General features: G+C 37.3%; 2 protein-coding genes across 3 annotated transcripts; one reads left to right on the forward strand and one right to left on the reverse strand.

Moving 5' to 3' along the window:
* Positions 1 to 452: 452 nt before the first annotated feature.
* Positions 453 to 16,761, reverse strand: BBS8 (tetratricopeptide repeat protein 8). 2 transcript variants are annotated; one of them, XM_053782824.2, is made up of 10 exons: positions 16,607 to 16,761; positions 10,927 to 11,111; positions 10,698 to 10,834; positions 10,149 to 10,306; positions 8,533 to 8,655; positions 5,979 to 6,130; positions 5,181 to 5,330; positions 2,915 to 3,086; positions 2,536 to 2,742; positions 453 to 737 (listed from the first exon to the last, which is right to left on the reverse strand). In XM_053782824.2, the coding sequence occupies exons 2-10, from the start codon at positions 11,019 to 11,021 to the stop codon at positions 621 to 623; spliced, it is 1,311 nt and encodes a 436-aa protein (XP_053638799.1). In that variant the 5' UTR covers positions 11,022 to 11,111; positions 16,607 to 16,761; the 3' UTR covers positions 453 to 620. The 2 variants fall into 2 exon arrangements, with proteins under 2 accessions (XP_053638799.1, XP_053638798.1); XM_053782823.2 differs by lacking the exon at positions 16,607 to 16,761 and adding an exon at positions 12,676 to 12,998.
* On the forward strand, positions 15,740 to 26,389 carry eIF3k (eukaryotic translation initiation factor 3 subunit k). The gene is made up of 5 exons (XM_053782825.1): positions 15,740 to 15,885; positions 16,774 to 16,993; positions 18,233 to 18,334; positions 24,696 to 24,813; positions 26,177 to 26,389. Exons 1-5 carry the CDS (start codon positions 15,824 to 15,826, stop codon positions 26,332 to 26,334), a joined length of 660 nt encoding a protein of 219 aa, XP_053638800.1. The 5' UTR covers positions 15,740 to 15,823; the 3' UTR covers positions 26,335 to 26,389.
* Positions 26,390 to 26,774: the final 385 nt, after the last annotated feature.

Below are 26,774 nucleotides of genomic sequence, written 5' to 3' on the forward strand. Positions count from 1 at the left end.
ATGACTTCAAGAGTGTATCAGTCTGTAGTGGAAGGAAGGCGGGGTAGGGGTCGGCCTAGGAAAGGTTGGAGAGAGGGGGTAAAGGAGGTTTTGTGTGCGAGGGGCTTGGACTTCCAGCAGGCATGCGTGAGCGTGTTTGATAGGAGTGAATGGAGACAAATGGTTTTTAATACTTGACGTGCTGTTGGAGTGTGAGCAAAGTAACATTTATGAAGGGGTTCAGGGAAACCGGCAGGCCGGACTTGAGTCTTGGAGATGGGAAGTACAGTGCCTGCACTCTGAAGGAGGGGTGTTAATGTTGCAGTTTAAAAACTGTAGTGTAAAGCACCCTTCTGGCAAGACAGTGATGGAGTGAATGATGGTGAAAGTTTTTCTTTTTCGGGCCACCCTGCCTTGGTGGGAATCGGCCAGTGTGATAATAAAAAAAAAAAAACTTGAGTGCAGTATTAATAAAATTAACATAAATTTATAGAACTTGTCACTTTTATTTTCAACTGCTGTAATTGTAGGGGACTCTCATTCTTTTATTTTAATGAGGATAAGATAACAGATGAAATCTTTAATATTTAAGCAGCTTTCATGCCACTGAGAATATTATGAATAGATGCCATAATTGCTTATTACAAAGTATGAAAGTGTGTTTCTAGAGTCTTCAGGAGTTCCTTAGAGTCAACATGTCCAGGAAAAAGTGCGAGCGCCTTTTGAACTATAATGTAGCTTGTCTGCAGGTCTCCAACCTGAAATTAAAAATTCAAGTTCAAAAATGTTAAAATAATTGAATACTGTAGCAATGAATTATAGTGCTGCAGTTATCATAATACATTCGTCAAAATAAAATTTCTGAATGACATTCGATGCAGGTAAATTTCTACAGTCAAATAATTAGTGAAACTTGACACTGCTAAACAATCAAAATACTGAGTTAATCTAATAATAATATAGACTGGACAGTTATTATCTATTTGTGTATTCTTAAATTTAACCTCTTATACTATGAATTTATTTGCTTCAAGTAGAGAGAGGGGGTTGCAGTGATGCTAGCAAAGTGATCATTAGAACTTATCTCTTCCATGAATCAAACATCATTAACTCCCTAATCCCAGGTGCTGTATGGGATTAACTACTGTCTATAAATTAATATTTTTGTGACTGTTTTACATGCTAATAGCTGCTCTCTAACCACTGCTCATTTTAAAGCTTGGCCATACCTGTTATATATTATTCAAGAATGTGGCTTGCAATTAAACCCAGGTATCTATTGACATTTAATATATTTCTGAACTTTTATGAGAGGTGCCTTGATGCTGGTGAAAAACTTTTGATCCAAGAAATTGGAGCCATTGTTCCCTTTGGATCAAACCTAATTGTCCTTCATTTCCCAGGTGCTCTATGACCCCTATGGGCTTAGTGCTTCCTCATAAGTATAACAAAAATAAGTCACTTAACCCTTTCAGGGTTGACAGGCCCTCTCAGAGACTTGTTCTCAGGGTCGGCCAAATTTCAAAAAAAAAAAAAAAATTATTTTTCTTATGAAAAGATAGAGAATCTTTTCCCGATCATAATGACATCAAAAGTATGAAATTTGATGGAAAACTTATGGAATTATGCTCTCACGAAGTTAGCAGTCTCGACAATGTTTACACATCGGCGACTTTGCCCACTTTGAGCCCTATTTTTGGCCAATTCCAGTGTGCTTGTTGACAAAAATCATAACTATTTCGTTAGAACTCCATTTTTTCTATCGAATGAGTACAAGAAACCACCCATTTACTGATTTCAACTATCCAATACAGTGGTCAAAATTTAGCAATTTTGCCAATTTCACACAAATTTCAAAAGATGCCAATTTCCGAATAGGGTCCAGAATAAACAAGAAGGACATTCCTGGCACTAAAATAACATTTCCTCTGTTCATTAGTCATGTCCCCATGCCCCTCTTACATTCTTTTGCTTTCCACTTTGAATTTTTATTCTCGCAAAAAATAGATTCTGTTATGCAGACTACTGCATTGGTGTAGAAATGGTATAAATATTATCAGCGCACTTGTGAAAGAATATTAGACTCGCCAGTTGACGTGTATTGGACGCATAGCATGATTTGTTTACTTTTGAACTTTGGCAAAAATTGAACATTTCTGCTAATTTGAGCGTAATTTCAAGGTAGTTTTCTTTGTAAAACCAGTCAAAATCATCTCAATTTCTGCAATATGTTTTCCATTCTATAAAATGAGACCAGGAAAACTAGAATACAACAATAAATACCATACGAAAATACAGTGCAAAGTCGCTGTTTTAATCCAAAAACACGGTCAAAGTTTTTTTTTTTCTCATTACGCACTGTGTGCTGCAGGATTTTTTTTATACCACGCACACTGACCACATAGACCCATTCTTTCATATGTAGGCCTACTAGCTTTCTCTCACTAGATTTGAGGGCGCCAGAATTTAGGAGTACTAATACGTCAAAAACCCTGGGTCGTAAGCCGTACTAGTACAGCCGAAACCCTGAAAGGGTTAATTCTCATAATGCCTCACCTTATGAGCAAGTTTAGCATGGTTAAAATGTGGCTGGAACATGTGTGGGGCTAAACTGGCTGCTGTCATGAAGAAGGCACGAGCTGTATCTAGGTTTCCTCGGCGATACTCCAGCACTCCTAAGTTGTTGTAAGACTCCCCATGATCATTGTTAGCAACAAGAGCCAAACGATAGCACTGGTAAGCCAGGTTTATATCTCCAATACCCTGTATAGGAGAATATTAATTAAAAGTAGGCCTCTTTATAAAACACACATGGCTGTATGACCCCTTCTGGGTTACTGTCTAATTTGATTATATTATAAAACACACACAGCTTTTATTCTGGATATATCTTTTAGACTTTCATTACATTATAGTACAATATATGGCTACTTACCAAGGCTATATGCCCTAAGTTGTACCATACATCAGCTACACTGTGATCTGTTGCGAGGCTGAGTGCTCTTTCAAAACAAGTGAGCGTCATATCATATTGCTGGGCATAAAAACAACACAAACCCAAGTTGTTGAATATCTCACAGTTGTAAATGCCCATCTGCAGTAAGCGTCTGAAAGAAAATTTTTGCTTCTTGAATTTCTTTTAGAATAATGAGTATTTGCATTACAGTATAACATTAAAAGCCCTTGGGAGGAGTTTTAAAAATACAATAAAAATATAAACTTGAATATGTACAGCATTACAACACCTGTGCTACATAGCTCTCTATAGGGTTAGTATTTTTTGTGAATATATTAGATGAGCACTTTCCAAGAATAATAATAATTTTGAATACAGTAGAATTCCTGTATTCGTGTATTCAGTTTCCGTGGTTTACCATGGCCTGAAAATAACCCTTAATTTTGTTTAATAATGGCCCCAAAGTGCAAAAGTAGTGATGCTGGCAGGTCTTCACAGCTTAAGAGAAGCTGTAAAGTGCTTTCCATCAGTGAAAAAAATGCTAATTCTTAACTTATTGTGTATAATTTATCAATTAAACTTTTTGCTACTATCCATGGTAGGTCTTAGAGGTTTACATTCAGTCCTAACGACCAATTTATTTCCTAAAATACTATTTCCTACTACCAAATTACATTTATTTACCTTAAAGACAATTTTCTTTGTCAAACTACCAAATTATCTTAACTATACTAAGCTGCAGTATCTACTTTTACAAGCAACAATTCGTAAACATAAGGATGGTAAGTTATTCTTCAACAATTTTAGAAGTACAGCCTCTCTTCACTTAACGACGGAGTTCTGTTCCTAAGACCGTGTTGGTAAACGAATTTGTCGCTAAACGAGGAGCATACTATAATGGTAGTGGGTTTGTGTCAACCATCTTTGATATTGCTTTAGTATCACTTCTGCACCATTTATATGTACAGTGGACCCTCAGTTATCAGCCATAATCCGTTCCAGAAGCTTGGCCTAAAATCAAAATGGCCAAAAACCGAAATAATATTTCCCATAAGAATTAATGTAAATACAATTAATCCGTTCCAGACAAAAATATTCACAAAAAAAAAAATTTAACAGTTAAATCAGTATTACATACCTTTATTGAAGACTAATGCTGGCTTCTGGGATGCCTGTACACTCCTTGCATGCCTACTACACTCCCTGCATGCCTGCTACACTCCCTGCATGCCTGCTACACTCCCTGCATGCCTGTTACACTCCCTGCATGCCTGCTACACTTCTTGCATGCCTGTTACACACACTGCATACCTGCTACACTTCCTGCATACCTGCTACACTCCCTGCATGCCTGCTACATTTCCTGTGTGACTGCTACACTCCCTGCATGCCTGCTACACTTCACGCTTAAATTAAGATAAGATAAAATAAGATTTCGTTCAGATTTTTAACCCTGGAGGGTTAGCCACCTAGGATTAAAGAAAGTCAGTGCATCATCGAGGACTGTCTAACTTATTTCTGTTGGGGTCCTCAATCTTGTCCCCCAGGATGTGACCCACACCAGTCAATTTACACCCAGGTACCTATTTGCTGCTAGGTGAATAGGACAACAGGTGTAAGGAAACGTGTCGAAATGTTTCCACCCGCCGGCCCTCCGTGCGTGAAGCGGGAGCTTCAGCCACCAAAATTCCATGGTGTTTCTCACTTTCTTTACCACAGGAACTTTACTAGAAACTTTCTTTGGAGCCATGGTAAGTTATTTCGCAGTTGCTCTGCAAAAAAAAACACAAAAAAACAATGGAAAACAAGCGAAATGTTTGGATGTATGAGCAGAAGCTTCCTCATGCACCGAGACACACAGTCAAACTGATGTGCAAGCGGCCCCAGCCGGCGGATGGACGCATCCGAAATGGCTGATCACTGAAATAACAGCTGATCACCAGAGCAAAAAAAAACAGCCAATCACTGAATTGGTCGATAACAGGAACGGCCGATAACCGAGGGTCCATTGTATAACATTCTTAGTATATTTTTAAATGTTTATACAGTGGTGTACTGTATTTTTGTTTTTCAACACATTGGCCATCTCCCACCAAGGCAGGGTGTACTGTATGTTGTAATAAAAAGAATAGAGGAAATCAGCTCTAATATACATTATTTAGATGTGCATACTGGTCAGAGAGCCCGTCGTAAGTTCAACGAGTACGTTGCTAAGTGAGGAGAGGCTGCATTCTGATTAGACTACCTGTAAAAGCGTAGAGCCACCTCTGGCTGGTCAGTGTAGAAGTGATGGGTGCCAATACATGCTATTGCTTCAACGTGGGTTGCATCATGATGCAAGATATCCTTGTAAAACTTCACTGCTTTTGTCAGATCATGAAGACCCTCATAAATCCTATTAAACAAACACAAATGTACTGTACATACTTGAAATGATGTCTAGGTTGAAGCATATTTTGTCTACCTCTCTTTTACAGGTCCTCAACCCTTTATCCGAAATTCTGAAATTGGAAAAGTTCTGAAAACTTAAGGTTTTTCGTGGAATGTGGAGTGTCGGTCTTCTCGGTGCTGGGTCACGCCGCCACGTGGTGGCGTTGAGAATCATTCTGAACTTCAAAAAATTCTGAAATTTGAAACTATACTGGCCCCAAGGGTTTCGAATAAAGGGATGTGGACCTGTATTTTATTTTTTTGTCTTGGCACAACTCTTAACTGAAAACCAACCATAGGATTTCATTCAGAATATGTTCAAAATACATGCATGCAAATTTATATCATATACAACAAATTAAAACTAGAAATAGGGTTAGTGAATAAAAGTGAGGGGAAACCTGTACTGTATATATTTCTTCATATTTATATTACTCAACTAATTATACAAGAATCTGTTATTCTCTTTTGCCATATTACCTTGGGGTTTATATCATGTTAGTGCTCCCGTTAAATCTGACGTGCATTATTTCTTTTATATTTCTTGTGTGTACCAAAACTACCTGGAAATGTAAAATGTCGTAAGTGTTCTTTGGTTTTTAATCCCACATACCTTGCTATTGCAGTAAGCAAAGTAACTTCTCCAGGGTATTTGTCAAGTCCCTCCTTGTACACCTCTAGGGCACCGATTGGTTGATCTAAACGAATGTAAACACGGCCCAGGAGGAGATAAGTATTGATGTGATCTTGTTGCTTCAGTGCTGACTGTAAAATATGATTAAAGTACTGACCCTTACAATGCTCTGATCGCTTGTTAACAGCACAATGTAAACTGGGTAGTCATCAATTCACAGTTTCACCTTTCAAGAAATCTTGAATTACCAGAGTTTTTTTGTGATCATCATCTTTTGTGGCAAAGCTGAATGACCCATATGGGTTTACTGCCTTTTTTTGAGACTATAATAATAATAATAATAATAATAATAATTATTTGCCTGCTATGGGTGTCGCATGAAGATAAGCTGTGCATTACTCTGTCTATTAACACTGTGACAGCAAACAGTTAACTGCTATATTCTTCAACTGATGATAAGTACTATGTACTTTTCATTTTCACCCTGTGATCTGCCAAAACATCTTCAATTCGTAAGTCAATTGCAGTATTTCCCTATTAATATACTCTTCCAAATTATAGTACATATAAAGTTAATCTTAAAGGAAATAACACACCAAAAATTAATGATTTTTTTTTTTTTTACAATGAGTATACTTACAGTATTACTAAGAATTTTATGAGCTTATCCTCATGCTTAAACCTAACTAATACATTTAATCTTTACACAATATCTTTTACTTTTATTTTTCCAGAAAAGTTATGATGTTTATACTGTAATTAAGAAAACCTATAAAATGAATAAAGGAGAAAGTTTAAGAATAAAATAAAAGTGTTTTTTCATAGTGTAATGTGAAGGATTCCTGGTGTCAATGAATGACATGGGAAAATGAGTTTAAGAGGGCGCTGGTGACTGAGATGGGAAGAGGGATGTTTTATGTATTTTGAGGAATTTTCATACTGGATGAATCTGATGACAAAGCAAAGTGTACAGTGTATTGGTTTAGAAAGACAAGTGTGTTTGAATACCTCATTCATTATGTAATCTCTTTCACAGAAAATTATTTATATTAATATTTTTTAGATTTAAAGAATGAAAAGGCACAATACCCTGACTGGAAAAATATGCAAATAACCCACAAATAAGAGACTGAAACTTGTGATGACATTTCGGTCCGACTTGGACCGGATATATACAAGAGAAGGGTGAGGATGGGAGTAGTGTAACAAGATGGAGGAATAGTTAATGGGTCAAGTCAGATTGAAAAAATGTCCAGGTTATTTGTCTTTAGAGTTACTGACTGTACATGAAACTTTTCACTGTAAACTTTGAGAATTTTAGAGAACTTTGAAGCTTTTGAAAACATGATCTGAGAAAAGGTCAAGAAGGGTGTGTCTGTTCAAAGGAGGTTCCTTAGTGATGGGGAAGTGCTTTTTATTCAAGGAATTTGACTTTTTCTTCTCTTTCTTGTATCAAACCTGACAGCCTCCCTTTCCCTAGGTGCTGTATGAACCCTACATGGTTTAGTGAGTCTCCCCATAGAATCCCCTCAAGGAAGGTTCCTTGACACTGGTGAGGGGCTCATGATCTAGGGAATTGGATCTGTGCTCCAGTTCCCTGAATTAACCCTGAATACCTTCCACAACCCTCCTCCCCAGGCACTGTATAATCCTACAGGTTTAGCACTTCCCCCTGGATTATAATAATAATCCCCATATAATAACAATACAGTCTCTCCTCACTTATCGACATACTCGTTTCCCAATGCCTCAGATTTATGACAGGCTCTCTGACCAGTATTCATACCTAAATAATGTACAGTGGAACCTCAAAAATTGAACTTTCTTCGGTCCAGAAGTCTGTTCGAGTGCCTTTACCGAATGAATTTATTCCCATCAGGAATAATGTAAATTAGATTAGTCCATTTCAGACCCTTAAAAATACACTTATAAAAGCACTTACAAAAATACACTTACATAATTGGTTGTGTTGGGAGCAGTTCGATTTTTGAGGTTCCACTGTATATTAGAGCTGATTTCCTCTATTCTGTTTATTTCAATATACAGTACACTACTGTATAAACATTTGCTGTATAGTCCTTGTGGCTTAGCGCTTCTTTTTGATTATAATAATAATGTATAAACATTTAAAAATATACTAGAAATGTTATAAATGGTGCAAAGGTGACATTAAAACAATATCAAAGATGGCTGACACAAACCCACTACAGTACCATTATAGTATGCTCCTCACTTAGCGACGAATTTGTTTAACAACGTGGTCTTAGGAACGGAACTCTGTCGTTAATTAAGTGAGGAGAGGCTGTAATAATAAATACTGTAATAATAATGATGTACAGTAGTACGTTTCCTGCATCTACCATTGTTATAGTTTTGTCAGGGTACTTGTGATGGTTTTTCATAGCAACCCACTCATATGTATTTTCTAAAGGGAACAAGAAGTAAATGATGGTAAAATACTGTGTAAAAAATGACAAGCAATATTACTCTGATAATTTTTTGGATTGAGGATCTGTAATATTTATGCCCTTACCTTGAACTGCTTTTCAGCATCCCTAAACAATCCAAGTCTGTAGTAACATCGTCCAAGCTGCACTTTCCACCACCAATCTTTGAACTCCTGCGCTTGTGTGGCTTGTGCTGCCAGGTCTAATGCCTGGAAGGTGGTTGGTAAATGCCTAATATCTGTTTGCAGTAATGACAAATGCAGTAGTACAAATTTAGTAATATATCAACTAAATAGAATAGGTAAATATATTTATCTTGTGAGATTTCCTACAAAATATTGCAAAAACTATTTAAGTGACAGTACATTTAATCACCGTACACTGAAACAATGTCCAGCTTGTACAAAGGGAAATAAGCGGTATTGCATCTTTAGGCATTTTATAATTATTCTCATTCATCCAAACTAGCTTCATTCTTATTACTCTGCTCCTCTATTCTTTATGAACTTCTACCCAATTTTTACTTTTGTGACAACACTGTATAACCTTATCATTCAAAATGCTGCTACAAAATTTTAATGCACATTTATTTTGCAATGTAAAAAAAACCCATGTAGCTAAAGAACATTTTTTATTAATTTGACTTTTATACAAATCTTAAGATATCTTAGATGAAATAATATTTTGTAATGTAAACTTTGTATGTGCACTGTCTTCCCTGTTTTCTTATATTATTAATCTGTAAATATCTGTCTTTTAACATTATGCACTGCATACATAATTGCTACCAATTAACCTTTCAATATGTATGTAGAGTATGTATGTAGTATGTGTATACCTCATGAATTGCCAAGATTTCTATGTATAGTACAGTACAATATTTCCCAAATATGTAATAAATAAAAATGTTTAAGGAATTTATTTTATAAACTCTCCTACCTAATTTTTGCATATGTAGTATATGTAATGAAACACTGATTTAATTAATGAACTAATAGGTGGGAGAGGATTCAGCTGATGCCATTTGTCTGCTAAATCCGAATGAGATTTTTTCCTGATTGCAACAGTATCAGATAAGTCTGGATTTAACAGCCCCTCAAGGAAGGTTCCTTGATGCTGGTGAGGGGCTCTTGATCTAGGGAACTGGGTCTGTGCTCCAGTTCCCCGAATTAAGCCTGAATACCTTCCACATCCCCCCCCACAGGCGCTGTATAATTCTACAGGTTTAACGCTTCCCCCTTGATTATAATAATAATAATGGATTTAACAGAAATTTGTCTTTTAAAACCAAAATCAATTTACCCAGATCAAAATAATAACGAACAATTTAGGCAATACAATGGATTGTTAAATCCAAAATTAATTTACCAAGTGGATTGTAACAATAATTAACAATCTATGATTTAAACATTTTGTCCATAACATGGCTTTTGTCCATGAAATCTGAAATGAATTAAATCAAGGTTTTATTGTTTTTACATATACTGTACAGTACATGTACCGTACACAAATACAATACAGTGTCCAGGTTAACAAGAATTGCATTACATTAAAAATAAAAATTGAAGACTTGATTGCACTGATATAAACATTTTCTCTGACTTGCAACATATTAAAGTGTATCAGAGGAAATTTGTTTTAATGCTGAATGCAATAAAATGTAGCTGCAGTGCTATAAGAGTAAACAACAAATGTTACTTACATGCCTGACATCATTTTCATGAAAGTAAATATATTCAAACAAGGCTTTTGCAATATTCTGCTGAGTTGCGTACTTTGCAATATTTAAACGCGCTAAATTGATAAATGGTCCCTCTGTTGTTGACAGCATTGAGGCTGTACCCAGACGCACATGTCGACCTGTAATTATAACGGAAATGTTAAAGCTTCAGTGTATTAATTTTGCATATGACACATAAAACAGTCACAGTATGACAGGAAACAATCATTTTATTTGACTTGTGCATCATTTATCAATGAACTGCAGAACTTCTCTGCATCTTTAATATACATTAGTGTATCAGAAAATAATTCTATTAACTATAGTACAACATTTTACAGCCAATAACCATAGAAGTTGCTAGTTTTTTAGCATGTATGTGCCATGCAAAAGTTTAAGATCAATGCATGGTAATAATATTTAAAACAGAAATGAAGTTTAAATGTTTATTTCAACAGATATCATTACTGTAATTATACGTACAATATATGAGATTCACTTGTAAATAAAATCTAAGCTGTATCAATATACCAGATGTAGCTGACATAGGTCGTGCTGTCTGAGCAGTGCGAGGAGTGCGTAATGCCTGATCCATTGTACCAGGCCGTCCACCTTGTGAACCGGGTCGAACCACTCCACTCAGAGGTCTACCAGACTGTGTTGAAGGCCTACAAAATTAATAATTAATTATAAAGTTCTTCTGATTTCAAAATAGGCTTAAAATTTTTTTTATCCATAATATCAAAGCACTTGTAAATACCTGAAGGTTTGTGAGGGTCCATCAGCGGTGGAGGGAGGGGCAGTACGAAGTGATGTACCAGGTCGTGCAACAGAAGCTATAGTATTGTCATCCATTAAGACATCGGCTAAACCCTCCTCTTCACCATCACATTCATCGACCCACACTTGTTCAGTGAGCGCTCGTGTCTTCAGACTCCACACGGCCTGATATATTTCAGTAATGTAATTACATGAGCTTTATGTTTTTTGAAAGGTAAAATTAGTTACAAATCTGCCCACACAGAAATAACTTCTTACAAGAGTGAGAGATGCAGCAGATAATGCAAAGTATATCCAACAAAAGGAAACCGTGTAATAATTAAACTGAGTGATAAGTACTATGTTTATTTAGGTACAGGTATACATTAAGTGCAGTTATTATATACAGTACAGTAATATCTGTAAATTACTCAGGATAATCCAAAAAATTCAAAGTGACTTAACTCTATTGGGGTCCTTGTAATATCTTATTATTTAAACCTTAAAAGTTAAAACATGTTAAAACTTAAAATTATTTAAATCTTAAAAGTTAAAACATGTTAAAACTGTGAAAATTATTTAAACCTTAAAAGTTAAAACTGTGTGAAAATCAATTACAATAAAAGGAGATACTGTGTACTATCAAATCAAATCAAATCAAAGTTTATTCTCTAAGGATTACAATGCGGGGTTTACATATCTTGGTTATTGTGTGGTTTACATGTAATAAAATACTAATTACAGAGGGGGCCACTAGAACACCTAGCATGGCTAGGCATTTCGGGCAAACTTAGAATAATTCTTAACCCTAAATTATTATAAATTGTGGAGTAAGTTGACTAAATACTAAGTGACTAAATACTAGTTTGTGAGTTTAGCAATGTGAATGTTTTTGTTTTGGCACAATACATAGTTTCTATATTGGAGTATCACAGGCAAACTTATGACTAGTTAGGAATCATTATTATAAGATTTAAGATACGTATTTCTGTGCTATAGTCAAATGGGTGAGTGAGTGTAAGTGTGAACCACCAGGTGGTTTCTATGTAGTTATCAGGGAGATAAGATGTTTTCTAATGGTAGTTTTGAAGGTGATAAATGTGTCTGCAGTTCTAGAGTTTTCAGGTAGTGTGTTCCAGATTTTAGGGCCTTTGACATACGTACATTGAATTTTCGTAAAGGTTTAGTCGGACACGGGGAATGTCGTAGAGATGTTTGTGTCTGGTGTTACTAAGATATATGTAAGTATATTTAGGTACAGGTACTCATTAATACAGTTAAATAAATTATCATACATAGTAACATATCTATGGGGGAAGTTGAATGAATAGCTCTAGACCTTTTGTGTTGCAATTAATGCATCATCAGGAGCTTGCAATATTGCAGAAATGAGTGGGAAGTCCGGGTAAGCAAGTTTATTCGGGTACAGGTACACATAAAAAGTTACATAAATTATCACACATAACAGTATGTGTAGATTACCTGGGATAACCCAAGAAAGTCAAAATAACTAATTTCCATTGGGGTCTTTGTAATAATTTATTATTTAAACTCTGCCTTAACTTCCTGCTCATTTCTGCAACACTGCAAGCTCCCGATGAGTGATGATTGCAACACGAAAGGCCTAGAGCTCTCATTCAAATTCCCCCCACAAAAAAAAGTCCAGACAAAGTGACTTTCCACTGGGGTCCTTCCTCGTGGGTTTAGCGCTTGGTTTTGATATTAATAATCCATTATGGCCCTTAATTACCTGATCATAAGGATTCTTGGCCAGCAGTTCCGTACATGCTGTTATACACTTTTCAAATTTGCGTCTCTTAAAATAACTTAGAGCTAAAAATAAGGGATCCATTTTCCCCATAGTGGCAGTTGTGCCACCTGGAATGTTTGTTTTATACGGTTGTCATGGTAACCATGGCTGGCACCCTCTCTCCAGTGATGCTTCATGACCCTTGTGGTTTTAGCGCTTAATTATGATTTTAATAATAGTCTTCAGTAGCCGCTGAGGGGCTCTTCATCCCGGTTGTTGGAGCTGTTCTCTCCTTCCTCGGATCAAACGTGATTATTTATATCCCATCCCCAGGCATTGTATGATCTTATGAGTTTAGCGCCTCCCCCAAAATTGTATAATATATATATATATATATATATATATATATATATATATATATATATATATATATATATAATATATATATATATAATATATATATATATATATATATATATATTGTGGAAAATTTTTTAATTTTCCGAAACTATAGTGCCTAATAGGTGTTTAATGTGTCTATATGGGTCAAAAATGTATTTGAAAATAAGAGTAGAACCAAGAGTTCCCTTTGCGCATGCGCGGATGTGCGGGGGATTGGCGCGTATTGTTTTGAATGGTGGTGAGGAAGCTGAGAAAACATGGAACCACGAAATTGACGTTCACGGTGGCCTAAGGATTAATACAGGCCTCATTTCATAATAAGAAGTGTCGTAATTGTTCCTGGTGGAGAGTGAGGGAACGGGATTTACGGGACCACAGTAATAGAGTGGTAAAAGTGTGATAAGAGAAGGACCGGGTGACTGACGCGTCACAATGGACTGTGTCCTGGGGAAAATTACCCTTGGATTAATCATCACTCATCGGTCTCAGATCTTAATGGAGTGACCTCTAGTTTGTATAATAGTTATGAGACGTTAAATCGGCTTGTGAATTGTAATGTAATTAATGATAATAACGCTAAGTTAAGAGAATATGTGAAGTGAAATAAGTCGTTTGCTCCGAGTGAACACGCTAGACCTCGTTGTTAACGAGACGAGGAAAGGGAAACTCCTTGAGTCACGACGTCTAAAGCAGGACAAACCAGCGGATACCTCGTCCTGCTGGAATGAGAATCGTGTCGGTGTAGCAGGACATCGAAAATGAGATGGTGAATCAAGAAATGAGGAATATCAATCACCCACAGTTAAGTAACCCTTCTAGTTATAGCAACCTTAGACTGGCCAGTAGTGGTATGTTATAATTAGATAGGTTACGAGTGATCCAGCTACATCAAGTGACCACCAGAGAACATCTGGTAAGTAGTGGGATTATGTACAAATGTTTTCCTTGACGGATGTATCCATGTGTGTCCTACCCCCCCCCCCCCCTTTCATTCAGTTAAACTAATATAATCTATACAGTCCACAATTAATTAGTAGCACCGTACTTGTGGGTGCTACCCAATCCATACTGGTCTCGGATAGATATGGATAAGATTGTGAGGTCGAGGGGACCACTTGGTGCGACCAGGGGTGGTTAAGTTTTCTCACATGTCTACACGGGGTGACTACGGTAAACAATATGATTGTCTCCCAATGAGATTACTGGTATGTATATAATGTTGAGGTACATACAGGTAAGCAGCCTAGAAAATTTTCCATATATATATATATATATATACATACAGAGAGAGAGGTAGTAGTCGTAGCAGTAATGGTAGTAATAGTCGTAGTATTAATGGTAGTAGTAATAGTCGTAGTATTAATGGCAGTAGTAATAGTCGTAGTATTAATGGTAGTAGTAATAGTCGTAGTATTAATGGTAGTAGTAATAGTCGTAGTATTAATGGTAGTAGTAATAGTCGTAGTATTAATGGTAGTAGTAATAGTCGTAGTATTAATGGTAGTAGTAATAGTCGTAGTATTAATGGTAGTAGTAATAGTCGTAGTATTAATGGTAGTAGTAATAGTCGTAGTAGTAATGGTAGTAGTATTAGTCGTAGTAGTAATGATAGTAGTAATAGTCGTAGTAGTAATGATAGTAGTAATAGTCGTAGTAGTAATGGTAGTAGTAATAGTCGTAGTATTAATGGTAGTAGTAATAGTCGTAGTATTAATGGTAGTAGTAATAGTCGTAGTAGTAATGGTAGTAGTATTAGTCGTAGTAGTAATGGTAGTAGTAATAGTCGTAGTAGTAATAGTCGTAGTAGTAATGGTAGTAGTAATAGTCGTAGTAGTAATGGTAGTAGTAATAGTCGTAGTAGTAATGGTAGTAGTAATAGTCGTAGTAGTAATGGTAGTAGTAATAGTCGTAGTAGTAATGGTAGTAGTAATAGTCGTAGTAGTAATGGTAGTAGTAATAGTCGTAGTAGTAATGGTAGTAGTAATGGTAGTAGTAATAGTCGTAGTAGTAGTAAGAATAGTCACAATACCGTGACTAGAACAAAACACAAATAACTCGCACATAAGACAAACTAATGACGATTTTTCGGTCGGTCTTGGACCATTGACTAGCTAATTAATGATCCAAGTCGGACCGAAACATCATCACTAAGTTTCTTTCTCCTATATGTGTGTTATGGTTTGTTTGCAATCATGTCATTACGATTTCGTGAGTCAGTTACTAGTAGTATTACCAGAAGAAAATAAAATTTCACGGTTTTCTAGATCTTGTCGCTGTTGCTGCTGTCAGGTAGATGTGATAATATCTATATTACATTATTTAATGACATATTAATTGCAAGATTTTTTCATTATATATAAATCGTTTTCGTTATTAAAATTTCTTGCTTACTTAAAATTTCCTTATACGAATCATCCCTTATCATGAACAAGTTGGGTAGATTATATATTTATGATTATTTAATAGGTTAAACACTTATAATATGTTTAAAAATTATTTTATATACATAAATAATAAACAAACTTTCATTGCAATTAAAAATTACGAACTCAATGGTGACTCTTGACATTTATGCTTGCGTAAATTTCTTTTTTATATATCCAACTTTGTATCAGAAATAATTTGAATAATTATATCGTTGTTTATTTGTTTTAATCCGGTCTAGGCTTTAAATTGAGCACTAATAATACAGGATATATACATATATTTGGTAATTTCGTGGAGCAACGTTTGTGTCATCGTCAACATGGTGGAACAAGCAGAAGCTATGAGGTCCACTGTGGCTTCTATGTTGCGAGGGATTGAGAGGTAAGTCTTTATAAAACCATATACGTGTGCTTAACTAATAACAAAGGTAACTGTGGTTAAGTATTTGTGGATATTAATACAAAATAGTATGGCATTTTGTCGTGTTGAGTGAGTTGAAGTCCGGCCATACGACCTGGTCTTGATGTGACGGTAAATTAATATGCTAATAAAAGTCCCTTCATGAAGGTTACATTGATGCTAGTGAAGGGTTCTTGATTCACGGAATTGGAGATAGTTTACGCTTTCCCTTTCCTAGGCTCTATGACTAACGGGTTTAGCGCTTCCCATATAATGGTATACTAGTACGTAAGTGTACCTGGAAGTACTTTCTTACATATATACATTATCTTGCTTCTTTTGAGTTCACAAAAACTGTGGAGCTCCACATTTTAAGGGACTGGAGCTGGGAACTTGATATTGGTACAGGGCTCTTTATCTGAGGATTTCAAGCTACCCTCCCCTTCATTAAACCTAACAACCTCCCATTCCCAGAGTGTTGTATGACATTTATGGGTTTAGCACTTTCTCCTGAATCATATAATGCAGTGTCTTCAGTGATGGTGCAAGAATCGAGTTTGTATTTTTTTTTTTTAAGCACCAGTCTTACAGGCAAAGAGCTGTTATCATACCTCAGCTCACTTCAAAGCCTAGACCTGTCTAGGGTATACTGCCACCCCCCAGGATGCAACACACAACATTTGACTAACACCCAGATACCTACCTCCTGCTAGGTGACCAGGGGCATTAGGTGGATCTTGATGTGGTTGAGGGAACATGGAACCTTTACACTGTTTCTGTTGAGGATTCCAGCTGATTAGTGAAATATAACAATGTTTGATAGTTATATTTGAGATTATTCTTCTTAATGGCATTTAATTTTCCTCACAGGTATAACCCAGAGAACATCTCTACCTTGGAGAGGTACGTAGAGCTTCAGGCTCGGGAAAACACCTATGACCTAGAAGCCAATCTCGCGCTTCTCAAGCTGTATCAGTTCAACCCTGCCAAGTACCAGAGCACTGTAGCATGCAAAATCCTCATGAAAGCACTCACCAATCTACCACACACAGACTTTGTTCTCTGCAAGTGTCTGCTGGGACACGTTCAGGTGAGGGGACAAAGCAACGTACAGTCTGTATATCAGTTTTTCATAAAGAATATATAATAAACCCTGTATATAGTAGGCCTCCATATAACAAACTTCAGAAATTTGGAATAAAGTCTGCTACGTCATTGATTTGGAAACAACAGTTAATGTCTGTTAGTTACAGAATTGTTGGTTATTGTTAATTTATTGCTGTACTGTCTTGGCAAAATAATTTCTTCTCTATTCACCACAGTTGCCATTACCAGCAACTCACTTCACCCTGTTAATCCTGTATATCGAGGGTTTACTATATGTAATGATTGTGGTATGCATACTTTCCTATAATGCACCTTCTCCAAATTATTACTGTTGCTATGGTTAGTTTTTATTTAGAACAAATCTTAAAAAATGGTTAAATCTGTCAAGTATTTACAGACATTAAGATATGCAATATTAAAAGGCTTTAATGATTTCTGTTTGTGTAACGGTAATGATTTGAGGTGTGCACAAGACTCCCATTTTTTTAATTAATATACAGTGTTTAAAGACTATTAATACAGTAAATTCACATTAGAGTTTACTTCTTTATATTGTAATATAATGATTCCATATTTTGTTATTTTAAAGTTTAAGTGAATGACATTTAGAATAAATTGATTAATTCTCAAATACGTGTCATAAGCACTGGTTAATGGAAAATGTGAACCACGTGGACAGAAATGCATTTAAGAGAGAGCTGTATGTTTTGGCTCCATGGGGAAGTGGAACAGAATTCTTCCTCCGTAAGCTATGCGTGTCGTAAGAGGCAACTAAAATGCCGGGAGCAAGGGGCTAGTAACCCCTTCTCCTGTATAAATTACTAAATTTAAAAAGAGAAACTTTTGTTTTTCTTTTTGGGCCACCTTGCCTTGGTGGGATACAGCCGGTTTGTTGGAAAAAAAAAATGTTTTGGCTTTAGTCACAGGCTAGAGAGGGTCTCTGAGGTTGAATATATATCTATTTGCTGTTGATTAAATTCTAATCTTAATGTAAATAATAACCAGGAACAAATTCAGTACACTTCAGTATAGTGAAATTTCTCTTCTTGCCTCAGCCTACCATTGGGTTCATCAGAGGTGGCTGATTTGGATGGTTATATGGCTTGAAATTAAAAGACCTGTCTATTGACTTTTCAAAGTAATCATAAACAATTAATTTTACTGGTGTGAATTAAGAAAATATTTTTCATAGTTGTCTATAACAGGACTTGACAATTTTCAGATGGAGGATGCTTATATCAAACGCATCATGTACCTGCACGACCTCCTAGAAATGTGCCAGTTTGGCACCTATTGGGGTGTCCAAAAGCAGTATGAAGAGTTGGTATGTTGTATGCTTATTTGTATGTTATGAGAATTTATTATGCATTTATTTTATTTTATATAAAGTATTTATATCTTTCTTCATCAATATTTAACAGTTCAGAATATTCCCTCCATCTTCCCAATACCTCCAACTCCCTTCTTCTGTTTTTAACTGTTAAATCTACTTGTTGCTTAGGCTTTTTCACTTAATGAATTTCACTCCAAACGCTCTTATATGGGTGTGAAGCATGGGTGATGAATGTTGCAGCGAGGAGAAGGCTGGAGGCAGTGGAGATGTCATGTCTGAGAGCAGTGTGTGGTGTGAATATAATGCAGAGAATTCATAGTTTGGAAGTTAGGAGGAGGTGCAGGATTACCAAAACTGTTGTCCAGAGGGCTGAGGAAGGGTTGTTGAGGTGGTTCGGAAATGTGGAGAGAATGGAGCGAAACAGAATGACTTCAAGAGTGTATCAGTCTGTAGTGGAAGGAAGGCGGGGTAGGGGTTGGCCTAGGAAAGGTTGGAGGGAGGGGGTAAATGAGGTTTTGTGTGCGAGGGGCTTGGACTTCCAGCAGGCATGCGTGAGCGTGTTTGATAGGAGTGAATGGAGACAAATGGTTTTTAATACTTGATGTGCTGTTGGAGTGTGAGCAAAGTAACATTTATGAAGGGGTTCAGGGAAACCGGCAGGCCGGACTTGAGTCCTGGAGATGGGAAGTACAGTGCCTGCACTCTGAAGGAGGGGTGTTAATGTTGCAGTTTAAAAACTGTAGTGTTAAAGCACCCTTCTGGCAAGACAGTGATGGAGTGAATGATGGTGAAAGTTTTTCTTTTTCGGGCCACCCTGCCTTGGTGGGAATCGGCCAGTGTGATAATAATAATAATAATAACTTTTTTCTTAGTCTCAGCAAAATTTATTGACAGATGGGTGTGAATTTTGGAAAAATTATGGTGTTGTACAAGCAGTCTCATTATAAGTGTTTGCTTTTATAAGTACAACACAGAACAAATTCATGTAGTAGTATGGGAGGACTTTTGTTATCTCTCCCTAGCATATGTTTTTGAATAAGTGGTGATGCACATAAATTATTACAAGTGATTTTTTTTTTTTTAAGTTTGTGCAACCACACTCAAAATTTTAGAAACAAAATTGGATATTTTTAGGACAGTTTGATTTCAATGGATTTATGTATTTTTTGATGTCCAAATTCCATCAAAGTTTGCCACCAAGCCTTGATGTACAGTTATCTATAAAGTATGTACAACATTACTCAAGAAATCGTAATGACACGATTGCAAACAAACCATACCCCCGGCCGGGATTGAACCCGCGGTCATAGTCTCAAAACTGGCTAGCTGGTCTAGTGGCTAACGCGACGGGCTGGAGTTTTGAGACTCTATGACCGCGGGTTCAATCCCGGCCGGGGGTATGGTTTATGTACAATATTTTTTACAATAAAATTTGGCAAAAAATGTTCTTAATTTTTTTAAGACTGCTTTGCAAGTATTCAAAATAAATTTTTTTAATGCAGTCTACTTGTTAATTAGGGACTGCCTGTTCAAAGTTTTTACAAAATCTATACTTTTATGGTTTTAACCGAGTGGTTCTATTTTTGTTTGTGATACACTCATGATTTAAATGCTCCAGGTTCAATAGAAAGTTTCTCGATGAAGAATTAAGACACGTGCAACATTTGGGTATCTTTATCATAGACGTTTCACCAGCTTTATCAGTACAAATTCAAGGACATAATAAGAAGACAGTAGAGCTATATACAAAAGATGAGGTAATGAGTCCTTCAGCCTTGGAGTTGGTGAAGAGCACCATAATCATGAAGAGTCTGAAGCATGGGCATGAAAATTGGCACTTATATGCTGGTGTCAGTTGAGGGACGTGTAGTAGACGAAATCGTTGTCACTGGTGTATCAGTAGGTCATACTCAAGGGACGGGCCAGTAGTAGTTAAGAAGGTTGTGGAGATGTCTTCTGAACCAAGATCTAATCAGACATTTCAACATCATGGAATCTTGGTTCAGAGGACATCTCCATAATCTTTTTAACTACTACTAGCCCATCCCTCGGGTATGACCTACTTCCATTGGAGAATCCCGCCTGCCAATGACAATGTCTTCATCTTCATGTCTCTCGCCTGATGCCAGTATATATATACGTCAGTCTTCATGCTTGTGCCTCAGATTCTTCATGACTATGGTGCTCTTCAACTCCAAGGCTGAGGGGCTGATTGTATATTATGTCCTTGAATTTGTAGTGATAAAGCCACTGGATGGCAAAACGTCTGCAATAAAGATTCCCAGATGTTGCATGTCTTAATTCTTCATCTTGTCGGTATTGTATACTATACATGTACAAGCTGGCTGATGCTTGTGAAGGCTCTTGATGCAAGAAATTGGACCTGTTCTTCCCTTCCTTTGATTAAGCCTGATTGTCATTTTCCCAGGCTCTGTATGACCCCTGTGGTTGTAGCACTTCCCCATAAATATAATAATAATCCTTCAAACTTGTCCAACTGAGAGTAGCTATTCAGTGACTTACAGTACTGTAGCTGGAACAATACACAAATAACCCACATTTAGGAGAGGAAAAGTAATAACATTTTGGTCCAACTGGACCATTGACCATTTTCAGTGATAAATGATAAACTCTATTTCTACAAAGTATGAATTACAATTGATTTGGAAACGGTGATATCATTGACATAGTTTGCACGAAGCTATTGATTATGTAGAGTACTTTGGGCAGTCTTAACCCTTTCAGGGTCCGTCCCGTAGATCTACGGCTTCACGTTGAGTGTCCAAACTGTAGATCTACGGCAAAATTCTAGCGCCATCAAATTTAGCGCGAAAGCGCTCATAGGCCTACATGTGAGAGAACGGGTCTGCGTGGTGGGTGTGCGCCATAAAAAAAAAATCTACGCGCCCGCATAGCATTGTGGGAACACCGGCTCAGTTACCCTTGTTCACCATGCCTCGTCGCAAGTCAGCTCTCACTCCACGGAAAATTGGGACTCTCCTCTTCCTATCTGATAGTTCTGACACTGATGGAAGTGGAAATGAAGACAAATTCTATGGCTTTGATCAGTTAGTGACTGAAAGGAACGACCAGGATATCGATAATAGTGCAGAAAACCCTGACGATCCTCAACCTTCTACCTTTGGTGTGGGCACTCGTCAGCCACGGTCAGTTGTACCTCAACGCAAGAGAAAACTAATATTTTCGTGTGGCCAGGCCTCTGACTTCAGTAATGATGATGATAGTGACGTGGATTGTGATTTTATTGTGCTTGACGATCATTCGAGTAGTGATAGTGAAGAATCATATTCACCAGTGAAGCGTCAGTATGTACGCCACTGCATGCGCTCGGGTAGTGTACCCTATGCTGTGCCCAGGGGACGGAGTACATCCCGGAGTACATCCCGTGGCCCTACACCAGGTTTAGATAGTGATAGTGAGGATGATGTGGCTACACTTGGCATGGATAGACCACAGGCATCAGTAGATGGTGGTAGTGGTGATGGTAGTGGCACCGCCATGCATGACTCACCAGCCCAGGCTGGGACCCACGATGCTGACTCCTCAGTTCAAGGACAAAGTGGAGCGTCAGCCACCAGCCCACCACAACCACCCGCACAACCAGCCTATGATGTCCAGTATCCACCAGCAAACCGTATCTGGGATTGGCAGCAAAATACCAATTTTGTTCCCAAGCCCCACCACTTTGATGACTCTCAAAGTGGAATTCTACCTACTTGTCCCCTTGGAACCACGGCCAATGAACTGGAATTCTTTGAATTATTCTTTGACCAGCCATTGATGGAAACTATTGTCAGGGAAAGTAATAAGTATTTTGAGTACACCATGGCAAATACGATCATATCACCACAGTCAAGACTACACCGGTGGAAAGAGACGACTGTTGCAGAAATGTATTTTATTTTTGCAACAATAATGCTTATGCCTCATGTCTATAAGCATAATATAAAAGCACACTGGTCCACAGATCGGCTTATTTCTACCCAGGTCTTCAGTGAAATCATCCCAGTGAACAGGTTTATCTTACTGTTACATATGTTGCACTTCTCTGACAAAACCAGGCCTGACAGAAGTGACAGATTACAGTGGACCCCCGGTTAACGAACTTTTTTCATTCCAGTAGTATGTTCAGGTGCCATTACTGACCGAATTTTTTCCCTTAAGGAATATTGTGAAGTAGATTAGTCCATTTCAGACCCCCAAACATACACGTACAAACGCACTTACATAAATACACTTACATAATTGGTCGCATTTGGAGGTGATCGTTAAGCGGGGGTCCACTGTATACAAGATTAGAAATGTTTTTATGTATCTCAAACAAAAGTTCAGCATATACTTTTATCCATTCAAGAATCTCGTAATTGTTCAAAGGTAGACTGTCATTCAAGCAGTATATACTGAGCAAGAGGAAACGCTTTGGTATAAAACTGTTTGTACTCTGTGACTGTGACAGTGGCCTGGTGTTGGATATTGTTGTATACACGGGAAGTAAAACATCGAAAGATACCAAGATGTTATTGGGCATCTCAGGTGACGTAGTGAGAAACATGATGGCACCTTATCTTGGTAAGGGGCATACATTATATACCGATAACTGGAGATGGGAAGTACAGTGCCTGCACTCTGAAGGAGGGGTGTTAATGTTGCAGTTTAAAAACTGTAGTGTAAAGCACCCTTCTGGCAAGGCAGTGATGGAGTGAATGATGGTGAAAGTTTTTCTTTTTCGGGCCACCCTGCCTTGGTGGGAATAGGCCAGTGTGATAATAATAATAACTGGTACACAAGCCCATTACTCAGTGATTTGATGCGAGTGAACAAGGCAGATGTGTGTGGCACAACGCGTTCTAATTGTGAACATGTGCCCAGGCTCAGCGCAGGTGCTCGTGGTGATGACGTGCAGGTGTTTACTGCCAGTGACATCATGGCATGACAAACGAGATGTCACATTGTTGACAACCATTCACCGTAATGAAATGCAAGACAGTGGCAAAGTTGATTGACTAATGAACGTATTCGAAAACCAGTGACAGTGATTGATTATACACAAAACATGCGCTTGGTTGACAAATGTGACATGCAGATTGGTTTTGTTGATTGTGTTCGTAAGAGTTACAAGTGGTACATGAAACTTTTCTTCCATCTCATGGACATTTCAATGCTCAATGCATATAATATGTACCAAATAAAGACTGGCAACAGACCACCGTATGGTGAATTTTGTTTGTCTGTTGTCAGACAACTCATAATGAAGTACCAGGTAAGAACACCTGCTATACAACAAGGTCCTCGAATTCCTCAGGATATACCCAAGCATTTGAGGAGGGAAGGTGATCATTTCATAATACAGCTTCCTTCAACTCAGAAGAAATTTGCTCAGAAGAGATGCATCGTCTGTGCACAAACAAAACGACGGCAACAAAGACGCAAAGACACTCGGTTTATGTGTGAGGAATGTAAGGTGCCTCTGTGTATGGTGCCTTGTTTCAAGGAGTTCCACAAGCTCCAGCAGTTCTAAAACCATGTCCAGTGATTGTAAATATATGATAGAACATTAGTATTATACAAGATTTGTGCATGTTTATTGTAAAAACAACAGTGGTAAACAATAATATGATAATAACTTTAGTGCGGTTATTGTGTTCAATACAGTGAGTTTATATATATACGTACATTATATACAGTATTGGTCTCTCAGGCCCCAAATGTTAGTAGGAAAAGAAAAAAATTGGAAAAGAAAAGAAAAAACTACAAAAGCCGCTAAATAAAGTAATGCGCGTATGTGGAATTCGTTGATGTTGCCACCACCACATCATTTTGGACAAACTTCTTGGCACTGTATCTCGGTAAGTACTGATCAGATTTTTTTTTTTTTTGTCTTATTACCCTCAAAAATATGCTCTTCAATTCTGTAAGATTTTTTTTTTTTTTCAAAATTTCTTGGACACTGGAGCACCACTTCAGATTTTGGCCTTGGACCCTGAAAGGGTTAACTACTTATTACTACTGGAATATTTTCTAAGAAGTTTGTTGGAAGTTTTCGTACAAAAGTTGGCTATAACATTTGGGGAAGTTTTTACTAATACTGGTCAAATACAAATGCAAATACTAATCTAAATTTTAGTGTTATTGCACAGGGCATATAATAAGATGAAGGTCAAAAGAATGCATAGCATCTCAGGCAAAACTTAGCCTATTAGTTAAGTTTATTTTGAACAAGTGTCCCTCCATTTGCTTTTATTTAGAGAAGAAATTTGGGTAACATGCAAATATTTTAAATTACTCTAGAAAGATTTCTTGGAAAAATGTTAACATTTTAAAAATCTTTCAGATTTCTGGCATCAAGGACTTCAACGATAGTATACGCAAGTACATCTGTCATGTTATAACAATAACTTATCAGCATATAGAAAAGCCTGTTTTGGCACAGCTTCTTGGCAACATTGATGGTAAGTTGTTGCATGTGTTAGGTAAATGAAATGCTATAATTGATATTAAATTAGACGAGTCACAAGGCAGTGAAAATGTGGTAGAATTATAAGCAGTTAAATGAAAGGTAGACGTGAAAGTGCACTTTTAGTGCTCACCGATATATTCTGTATGCGAGTTTATCCAAACGTTATAATGCAGCTCTCTATACCTCCTCCTTACCCCACATCTTCCATAACACTACCTAGTTTCACCTTGATGTGAACCAGTACTTCTTTTAATTAAGAGATTGTAATAGGTATCATTTTCTTTGGGGTGGGTGAAATTGTGGTATTTGAGGACATTATTTCCTTACCCTTTTGTCTTGTATGTCCTACATATTGGTACTGTGACTCTTGTAGACCATCAGACTTGTGCTCCTTCATGTTTTAATACTAGACTTTGAGTGGACAGTGCTAAATGGTCTTTTAAATAGTCACCTCCCCATTAATCTTAACTTCTCATTACTGCATGCATCCTTATTACTGCTCTAGGTGGCAGTTTGAATGTCTGACTTGGGCTTTTGCACATTACACTTCCCTCATAACATACTCCCTCTGTTGATGAGTTACCACACTTGATGCATCTCTTCTCATGCTGAAATCACTATCCCAAAAACTTTGAGTAAACATTTTATTAAGCATGTACTGTGTTCACAAGATTGTGCTCAGCTCATTGAAGTCAAACATGCATGGGGCTGGTATCACTATAATTGCAAGAGCACATGCCCAGTGTGTCATAAGAAGTCAAGCATGCTTGTAGGCATGATTGTCTCAGCTTTGCTTCTTTTCCTACTGTTGTAATCTGACTGAGTGCACTTAGTTTGTTGCCTCTTCAGGAAGCATATAGTCTTTTGCTGGGCCCTTGGTCATTTTTGTGTTCAATCACCTTGTCCCCTCAAGGAAGGTTCCTTGATGTTGGTGAGGGGCTCTTGATTTAGAGAATTGGATCTGTGCTCCAGTTCCCCGAATTAAGCCTGAATGCCTTCCACATATCCCCCCCCCCCCAGGCGCTGTATAATCCTCCGGGTTTAGCGCTTCCCCCTTGATTATAATAATAATAATAATAATAATAATAATCAATCACCTTGAGGTACTATATGACCAGCACATGTTAAACATGTTTTGTAGGTATTATAAGAATTAGTAATACAGCCTGCATAATTTCAAATGAAGGTTGTATTTTGCTTTTTGAGAATAATTTTGATACATAAATTTTTATCCCATAGTATCAGCAAGGATGCTTAGTTTCTATGAGGATAAAATAGGGCAACATGGTAATTAAGCAGGCACAAATCTATTAAAGATAGTGGTCTCATTTATCATGCATGTCCTATTCTTTCAGAGTTGGCCCTGCAGCATTGGATGAACAAGTATGGGTGGAAGGAGACTGAGGAATCTTATGTGTTTATTGCCAACCAGGAGGAAACTGTCAAGACCAAGAACATTACTGAAAAGATTGAGTTTGATTCTGTGGCAGGAATAATGGCTGCCTGCAGATAAGGTGACAAGAATTTTTTTTTAATGTAATGCAAAGGCAAATAAAATTTTGTTTGGTGCTTTTAGTTTCATACCAGTTAATCACACTGATTAAAAATATGAGGGTAACTGAAGAATTTGTGCAATACCCATCTTGAAGGAATTAGTATTGAGTTTTGAGTGATAAGTTTTGCTCATATGGCCCCTCAAGGAAGGTTCCTTGAGGGGCCATATATGGACCATATCTTGATCTAGGGAATTGGATCTGTGCTCCAGTTCCCCGAAACCCAAAAACCTTCCACATCCTCCCCACAGGCGCTGTATAATCCTACGGGTTTAGTGCTTCCCCCTTGATTATAATATGCGTATATGGGAGATTCATTTTAATTAGGTAAAAGAGCTAAACCCATATGGGTTCTAATGCTTGAGAAATACGAGGTATTCAGGTTTGATCCAAGGAGGGG

This window comes from Cherax quadricarinatus, chromosome 28 (assembly GCF_038502225.1).
Source record: "Cherax quadricarinatus isolate ZL_2023a chromosome 28, ASM3850222v1, whole genome shotgun sequence".
In the NCBI taxonomy this organism is placed as follows: Eukaryota; Metazoa; Arthropoda; class Malacostraca; order Decapoda; family Parastacidae; genus Cherax; species Cherax quadricarinatus.

Excerpts from the sequence above, each read along its gene's own strand:
- BBS8 (XM_053782823.2), bottom strand. The coding sequence starts at position 12,786 with ATGGGGAAAATGGATCCCTTATTTTTAGCTCTAAGTTATTTTAAGAGA. Across the intron at positions 8,656-10,148 it reads ATGAAAATGATGTCAGGCAT|GCATTAGACCTGGCAGCACA; the intron begins GTAAGTAACATT and ends ACCACCTTCCAG. Across the intron at positions 5,331-5,978 it reads TTGCTTACTGCAATAGCAAG|GATTTATGAGGGTCTTCATG; the intron begins GTATGTGGGATT and ends TTTGTTTAATAG.
- eIF3k (XM_053782825.1), top strand. The coding sequence starts at position 15,824 with ATGGTGGAACAAGCAGAAGCTATGAGGTCCACTGTGGCTTCTATGTTG. Across the intron at positions 15,886-16,773 it reads ATGTTGCGAGGGATTGAGAG|GTATAACCCAGAGAACATCT; the intron begins GTAAGTCTTTAT and ends TTTTCCTCACAG. Across the intron at positions 18,335-24,695 it reads AAAAGCAGTATGAAGAGTTG|ATTTCTGGCATCAAGGACTT; the intron begins GTATGTTGTATG and ends AAAATCTTTCAG.